This window comes from Merops nubicus, unplaced genomic scaffold, assembly GCF_000691845.1.
Source record: "Merops nubicus isolate BGI_N331 unplaced genomic scaffold, ASM69184v1 Scaffold1488, whole genome shotgun sequence".
Lineage (NCBI taxonomy): Eukaryota > Metazoa > Chordata > Aves > Coraciiformes > Meropidae > Merops > Merops nubicus.
The window spans coordinates 1-8,272 of NW_008627498.1; the positions used below are offsets into that span (position 1 = coordinate 1).

Genomic DNA, 8,272 nt, shown 5'->3' on the forward strand with positions numbered 1-8,272 from the left:
AGGGGAGGGGGCTGACAGGCAAATCTTTTTAAGGCCCTTGTGATTCTTGGATCTTGCTGTTTTAGTGGAGGAAATTCCAGCTTCTTCCTCCAAACTCTTGTTCTTGGCAAGGAGTGTTGAAGTGGGCAGGGGCATCCGTGTACCCGAAATTGCCATCCCCCCAGTGACAAATGAGTGACTTTTTCCCCTAAGTCCTGCTGCTGCCTTAAACCAGGGGTGGAAACACCCCTCTGGATGCAAAGCTAGCAAGGCTTTGCAGCTTTGGGGGCCGGTGGCACCTAAGGGAGACAAAAGCATTGGTGCTGGCCCATTTGTGCTGGTTTGTGTTTGTCTGTGAGCAAGCTGAGGATGATTTTGCCCAGCAGAGTGCTAGGGCAGAGGTGGTGTTCAGGCCCCAGGGTCCTTTCAAGGGTCAGAGGCAAGCTGGGTGGCACCTGAAGCGTTCAGGAACGGCGCAGGAAGGCACCTGGGCTGCTTGTTCCCTACCATACCCCATCTTGCAATTACTGATGAAATCCCCCACAGGCAACAACCCACTCTTGGGAAGGAGGATTTAATCTAGAGGGGTGAAGGTGAGTCACAGCTGCTGTGTGAGAGCACAGTGTGTCTGCTGCTTGCTCCATGCTTCCTAGGTGTGAGAGCTGAGGCTGGTGATGGCAACCTTGGCTGAATTTATAGCAACTATCTCGCTCTGGATCGGCTCTGTAGAAATTGGTGAAGCTCCTCAAGGAGGTGGATGTTATTCAGTGTGTACAAGAGGCTTCTTATCTGCCCTGGAACAGGAAAGCACAAGGTTGTCCCATGGTGAGCCTGGCCAATATCCCAAGTGATTTGGGGCTGAGGACCGTGGGACATGACAAGTCTTTGCTGGGACTTGTCACATTGCAGGATACATGTGAGCCAACAAAGTCCCCATCCTGCAGGACACCAGGAGAGGCAGTGGCTGGTGATGGGTCCCCAGCTGCTGGACATCTGCAGCTGGAGGATGTCCACTGCTTTTCTCCCCAACAGGGTCAGCTGTGACAGTCTGCAGGGCTCCAGAAGGGGGTGGGAGGAGAACTGCTGTCCACCCTGGTTGTGAGTGAAAGCTGGTGAGAATGAGCAGGGTGGTGTGAAAGAGTGAGCGAACCCTCCTGAAACGGAGCAGCTGTTTTTGTGTGGGAGGGAGGGCCATGACATCTGACAGCCTGGTCCTGCCTGGGGGCGAGATGGGAAGCAGCAGCTCGAGAGTTTCTGCCTGCAGTGGGGCAAAGCAGGTCCTGGGCTGGCAGCCCTGAGCGTGGTGTGTTGAGTGTCCGCTGTTGGTGCCCGTGCCTTCTGCAGCACAGCTCTCTCCAGTGCCCTGCTGGGCTTGGTAGTAGGGTAAAGTCCCCTGCAAGGACCTCCTGCAGCTCACTGCTCTTCTCTGACAATCCTGAGCAGGTCTGCGCCCAGCACGCCTGTGAGACTGTCAGGCATGAGCATGTGAGCTGCTTGCCCTGAGACATACTTGTGAGGTTTTGTGGGGAGCTGCTTCAAGGCTTGCTGTGGTGGGGAGCTGAAGTTGCTGCCACAACCCTCCAGTCCACATGAAAATGTGCCCAGGACCACGTGTGACAGCTCCACCGGCTGTGGTGGGAGCTTGCCCCCCGCCGTGCTTATGGGTCCATCCAAGCCAGAGCTGTGCTGGACACGGGTTGTGGTCAGCAAGGCTTGAGCTGTGCTGCTCTGTGCCATGCTGCCTCCTCTGGGGGTTGCTCTGCCTCTGGGCCGTGGCAAGTTGTCTCCTCTTCGGTCTGGCATTCAACTTATCCATCTCCACATGGAGCATCCCAAATCTGACCAGCTCACAGACCTGGTCTTGTTTCCAGTCCCGTGCTGCCTGCTCTCTGGTTCATCCTGGATCTCTCCTGGAGTCAGCGGCCTGTCTCAGTGCTCTGCTTGCCTCCCTGGGCAACTGATTCCTCACAAGTGCTATCAGGGACTGCTCAGCTTGCTTATGCACTGGGGGATGCAGAGAGGAGCATCCTCCACTGGGATCCACTGCCTCCCCCCAAAGACAAAGCCTGGGTATCCTCCTGCCACATGGATGACAGGGGCTCACCCCAAAGTTCAACACTACTGTGGTCGGTCACATGCTTCACCCGTCCACCTTGTGTTAGGTCTGTGGCTTCCCAGCCTTGACCACCTTCCTGCCAGAGGCTCTGCAGACAGGCACTGTAGATGTATGTGTGAAGGAAGTGGGTTGCATGGTAAGGTTGTCCTTTCTTTTTTCACCAATAGCGTGACTACAGTCATTATCATCCTGGCTGCAGCAGTTGCCCTGATGATCGGGTTTGGTGTCTCAGGTATGTGACTGCTCAGGTTTCTTCTTGTTAGGTGTGGAGTGATGAGCTTCTGCCCTGTCTCTACCTCTGTGTCCCCAGCCCACACATGCACTGAGGTGTGACCTCGTGTGGAAGTGCCACCTACAACTCTTTCATGAAAGGCTCGCTTTATAAAGCTTATGTTCCAGATGGCTGAACTCCCCAGGCAAGTTCAGTTCTGGCCTTTCTCAACAAGGTATTGCTCCATGGCATTAAACCACAAGGAGCTGTGCTCTCCTTGGAGACTGTGAGGTTTTAAATAATGCAGAGATTTACACACACACCAGCTCAGGATGGGTTAGAAGACACCAGGACTTAGCACTCAGAGCTGAATAAGGAAATCTGTGTTAGCTCTTAATTTCTGTGGAAGCTTGTCAGCAGGCCAGCCCCAGGCTGCAGCAGCGGCCATGCACATGTGGAGCTCTGTGGAGCAGCTTTGTTTTACCCCAGGAAGTGAGTTCCTTCATACTTTCACAGCAGAGAGCAAGGCTATTTTTTTTGTTGTTGTTGTTGTTTGACTATGTTTTAGTTATCTGGTGTGTTAGCAACTGGAATGTTCAGCTCCAGCTGTTGCTCCATGGGAAGCCAGCTGAGGCAAGGGGTTGGTAAGTGTAGAGCAGCCTGTGCTGCTGGAGATGTAGCCCTGTGTTCTGTGGGCTTGGAGGCCTAAGCCTGTATGTACAGAAAGTCCTGCATGTACTGTGCTCCTTCTCCCATATGGGAGGAGATGATGGTATTTATTGCGAAGTCAGGCAGCATCTGGCAGTATGGGGCACATTCCCCTGCTCCCTAAGAGACAAAGAGTATTATGTTGCTTTGGTGTTTGGCCAAAATGCTGCCTCCTCAGGGCGTGCTAAGGGAAGGACTGCACAAGAAAGAGAACCTGGCTCTAGGAAGGAGTTAATTCTCAAGCTTGCTGGTTAAGATCTGACTTGAGAAGTGCTCTGTATCTCCAGGGAAAGGAAATGCTGACTTTTGTTAAACCAAAGAAAATGTCTGGATTCCAGTAAAGGTGAAAGAGCAGCCTCTTCTTTCTCTGCCAGTATTACGCCTTGCAATCACATTTATATTGCTAAAGGGAAGTCCTGACTAAGAAAAGGCACAAAAATCATGCTCTTCTGGCAGCTGCAAAGAGAAAATTCCCTGATACATATAAGTGAGCAAGAAAACACCATGCCAATTCTTCTCCAACAAGTAAGAGGAGACACTTTTTGAAGCACACTGCCTGCTAAAGAAAAGCTGGTGAGCTTTATCTTGGTAAATAAGCCATGGGAGATGGCCTCTGCTAGCAGCATTGGGAACTGCTGCTGGTGTCCTCGCGATGTGCCGGTGCCTGCTCAGCTGTGGGGTTGGTGCAGGGCAGTCGGGCCTTTCTCCATACTCAGGACCTCACCTTTCTCACACTGCCTCGCTCCCCCCTTGCAGGAAAACGCCCCATCAGCGTGACAGCACTGACAGCTCTGGGCAACATCGGCCAGCGTGGCATCCTCAGCTGCAGTTTTGAGCCTGACGTCCGGACGGGCAGCATAGCCATCCAGTGGGCCAAGGTGGGAGTCACTGGGCTGGTCCACAAGTTCCAGGGTGGGAAGGACCACCTGCAAGAGCAAGATGTGCTGTTTCGGGGTCGCACGGCGGTGTTTGCAGACCAGGTGGTTGGTGGCAACGCCTCCCTGGAGCTGAGGGACGTGCAGCTCTCCGATGCTGGCACCTACCAGTGCTCGGTCACCACGGCCAGAGGGAGCGGAGTGGCCCTGCTGCAGTACAGGACGGGAGGTGAGGGGCACAAGGGAGAAAATCCTGCCACAAAATGCAGGCTAATGCGGCTCGGTCAGACCTACCTGTGGCTACACCAGTGCTAGAGGCTGTGTGAGTGGCACCAGCTCCTCCAGCAACCACTGTCAGGCCCTGTATAACCCTGAGTGCAACTGGGTTGGTATTTATCTTATCTTTACTTTTGCAGAGGTGTTTATGGCCTTACCTGCTCCTTACACATACTTGTTCCATATTATTTTAATGCTCTCAGTTGTCTTTTGTCTTCTGTTTTACCACATGCAGTCTACCAGCTACATATCTGACTACAAAGAGCCCCTAAGAATAGAAATGGCTAATTGGTCTTATAAAGGTCCAGGCTTTTAAACCTGTTTTCACCTGTTAAAGATGAAAAGATAGCTTTTTCTCTCTAGAATTAAGATATAACTCCAGCCAGGAGAAGAGCTGCAAAGTAAAAATTGTAGCCTGTATAGTATGTTTTTTCCTATTTTTTTAATGTTTATTTTAAGTTTATTAAGTTTTTTCAAATTCCTGTCAAAGCACCAAACTGCCCATATCACAGTTACCTGAAGCATTACGTATTTGCTACAGTTACTCACCTTGTTATGAGTCAACTTCAAAACGCAGACACAGACACATTTTCACTTGTGGGTGCTTAATTGTTCTGAACCCTCCTGGCTTGGCCATAGTGTTCCCTGCTGGCACAAAGCAACACACTCTGAGCTCAGCAGTGTCTCACCTGTTTCTGTCACCTCTGGGTCTTTCTGGCACAACTGTGGCAAGTTACACTGACTATACAATATAGATAACGTGAGTCTGCACAGGTAGGTAGTCAGTGTTTTTCTCTCTGGCTTTTGCTGGCATCCCTGAGGTCCCAGCACACCCCTTAAGCCCTTGAGCCCAACAGCTCAAGGTGGGAGAGGAAAAATGGTCAGGCACCTCCAGGTCAAGGAAATGCTGTTTTAGGATGGGTGACTGCTGTTGTGGTGAGGCCAGCCATACCAGCAGCACGAGGGGCTCCTCTGTGCTTCAGGCCAGTCATGGCACGACAGCAGAAACCAGCAAAGCTCTTGAATGAGACTTGCTGCTTTTCTGCAGGTCCAGTCTTCTCCTTTGGCCCAGAAGAGCCAAAGCACCAGGCAGGGGGCACCAGCCTCTGTGCAGAAGCTTGTGACAGAGGTCTGGGAGACACAGCCACTTCCCATGTCACTCACAGGGAAGCCTGTCCCAGGAGAAAGGCACTACAAGAGCTGGTGTTGCAGGAATGTCTGGCCAGTGTTGCTTCACAGTCTCCTAAGTGTCTTTTCTGCCCTGTTCCTATGGGAAGCACTTTCCCAAGCAGTGAAAAAAAAAGCTGCTTGGCTCACAAACCTCTTGTCTTGCAATGGCAAGGATGGAGGAACTGCTTGGGAGTACAGTAAGTAACAAAAAAGCCAGAGGGCTTTGGCTTGTGTGTGAGGTGTGCTTAAGTCCTGTGGGACTTGGTCTTCTACCCTACCTTGAAACCTTGTGAATCTGCCTGGTTTTGTGTTGCTTGATTCAATATTAAAGTAATCCACACAGAACAGGCATTAGAAAGAACACGTGAAATGCTGCATTAAGTTTTATTTCCATTGAAACTGGTGAACTCTGCTCTCCTAAAAAGCTCTTGTTTCTCTTTACATATGTGCATATGGGGAATATGATGAACATACAGAAACGATGGCTAACAAAGTTTTATTTGAGATACTCTTGGCTTTGAAACACAGCCAAGTTTGCAATGGGCTTTAAGCTTTTTGCTTAATTCAGGGATGTTGGTGTAAACCTCAGGCCACACCTTAGTTTGCCCTCAGCCCTAGCAGTTGTAGACGAAGCTTCCCTTGGCTGCAGTCCCATTTAGCCTCAGAGTCATATCACAAAGACGTAGGTGTTGGTCAGGCTCCCTTCTCAGTCAGAGAAGAGGTTGAGTCTTTCCCCTGTTTCTGATAGCAGCAATAATTTTTGGCATGCCTCTCGCTACTACAGAGTAGTAGGTGCCTCCTTTCAGCCCCTAGTCTTCAGCAGAGGTGAGCAGAGTTGTGCCAGCTGTGGTTCCTGCCCAGGGAAGCCAGGCCATTCAGCAGACATGGGCAGTCTCAGGCCAGCCAGGTCCTGAGCCCAGGCTGCTTTGGGAGCCTGGATGTCCAGGAGCTCTTGGGAAAGGCTTAGCTTATGAACCGTGGACCCAACCCAAAACTGTTAAGCAGAATCACTTAAAGACACTAAAGCTGTCCCATGACCTCAGAAGATCTTGTCAAACTGGGCTGCCTGGTCCTAGGAGTCTTTAGATCCCCTGTAGCCCAGCTTGTACAGACCTCTGTCTGAGCCTCTGTGTTTGGTTTGACTACGCGTGCTGCTGCGACACCGGCAGCGAGTACCCGAGAAATGCCTGCGACTGGCCAGCAGCTGCACCCGGGCGTTTCATGCCCAGCTCCTCGACCTCTGCCTTTTTCCGACTCTCTCCCTGTTTTTCCCTTCCAAAGCCTTCAGCACCCCTAGGATCCACATGGAGAACAGCAGCAGTGGGAACAGGTTGCAGTGTGAAGCACCACGCTGGTTCCCTCAGCCTGCGGTGCGCTGGACAGCCTGCAGTGACGCCGGGGAGTCCCTGCCCCGTGCTGCCAACACCAGCTACGAGCTGAACGCTGAAAACACCACTCTGAAAGTGGTTTCCTTTCTGCACAACGTCACTGCTAACATCACCTACACCTGCGTGATTGAAAACAGCATTGCCAAGGCTACAGGCAACATCAAAGTGACAGGTAGTGTTTAACATCACCCAGAGACCACAGGCACACAGAAGAGAGATTAAACAGTGCACCTCCGTGTGTGTCAGGGGGTTCCTGCAGCACCACCTCCACTGTGTCAGTGCACAGTTTTGGTCAAGGAAGGGACTGAAATCCATGGCTAATCCACGCCTCTCTTTCTGTCCCTTGAATGAAGGAGGGGGGTCTGTGTTTGGTCCTGGTATTTCAGATGTTTTTCATGGTAACAATTGCTCCCTTGGAGCAGGGACAGAACTGCCAGGGGAAGGGGAGGAAGGGGAGGGAGGAAGGGGAGGGAGAAGGAAAAGGCAAAGGGGGACACACTTCAAAATAGTGTATTCCTTTGAATGTTAATCAAAGCAAACCAACAACCACAACTTTTGATACTTTCTTTAGGCAGGTCACCTTAGATCCCTTTTGTGTACCAAACCAGCAGACCTCTTTAGCTGTTACTAATGACAATCTCTCTGACTCCAGCCCACTCAGCTTATTTAAAAGGCCACCTTATTTACAAGAAAGCAAGCTTTCCAAAAAGCCTGAGTATCTTTTCCTCTTCTACATGACAGGGGTCATAGATATTCTACAGCAAAGGCTTCATAGCAGTGAGTCTTTAGCAGAAGTGGCAGGGTCTGTGTTTACTGATACTCAGAAAAATGGGGAGGAATAAATATAAACACTCATTTTGCCTTCCCTGCTGTGTTTCCCATTCTGATAGCCTCTCACTATTCTTCTGCTACAGATTTCAGTGTTACAAGGGCGACCAACTTGCAGCTGCGGAACCGGAATGCAGAGTCTGTGTCCTCCTCCCTTCCAGCCTGTGACTGGATGCTTCTGCTTCCCTTGTATCTGCTGTTGATATAAAGCCTCTGTAAAGCAATCAGAAACACTGCTGGACCTGAAGGTAAGCTTGGAAAGGGAAACTCATAAGCATACCTGCTCTGTATGTGTATACCCTCTTGTTGAGCTTGGTTACAGCAGCAGACCTATCTCAAACCTGCCAGAATGGGAAGATGTGTCTTTCCCCTGTGCCCATCCTTTCCCCATCCTCTGCTTTAGGTGACGCACATGGCTTGTTCCTCCCAGAGGTTCCCTGGTGGCTTCTCCCATCACTTGCTTCAATTAGAAAATCTTCTTTTACACCATCAACTGTCATCTTTTACTTGTCCCCTTATTCTCTTTTCCTTCCCTCCTTACCTTCTCTCTGACCCAAAAGACAGACATCTTGCTTGCTGCTCTGCACACCCTCTGAACCTTGGCTACAGCTCATGGCTGCAAGGCAGTGTGGACTTTTTCCTCTCCCTCCTCATGAGGCCTGCTGCAGTACAAGCCTTGCTTGCACCCGCTTTACTTGGACAACTCTACTGCACAGTACCT

The 8,272-nt window shown here is 50.9% G+C and overlaps 1 protein-coding gene across 1 annotated transcript; it reads left to right on the forward strand.

Annotated features, from left to right (window-relative positions):
• Nucleotides 1-2,206: 2,206 nt before the first annotated feature.
• VTCN1 (V-set domain containing T cell activation inhibitor 1) lies at nt 2,207-7,759 on the forward strand. The gene is made up of 4 exons (XM_008946308.1): nt 2,207-2,327; nt 3,771-4,118; nt 6,617-6,895; nt 7,638-7,759. The coding sequence occupies exons 1-4, from the start codon at nt 2,207-2,209 to the stop codon at nt 7,757-7,759; spliced, it is 870 nt and encodes a 289-aa protein (XP_008944556.1).
• The last annotated feature ends 513 nt before the right edge of the window (nt 7,760-8,272 follow it).

What these genes read in the sequence shown, in the direction of transcription:
- VTCN1 (XM_008946308.1), top strand. Translation starts at nt 2,207, where the DNA reads ATGTGTGAAGGAAGTGGGTTGCATGGTAAGGTTGTCCTTTCTTTTTTC. An exon ending in GATCGGGTTTGGTGTCTCAG is followed by an intron (nt 2,328 to 3,770) that starts GTATGTGACTGC and finishes CCCCCCTTGCAG; the next exon opens with GAAAACGCCCCATCAGCGTG. An exon ending in GCTGCAGTACAGGACGGGAG is followed by an intron (nt 4,119 to 6,616) that starts GTGAGGGGCACA and finishes TCCCTTCCAAAG; the next exon opens with CCTTCAGCACCCCTAGGATC.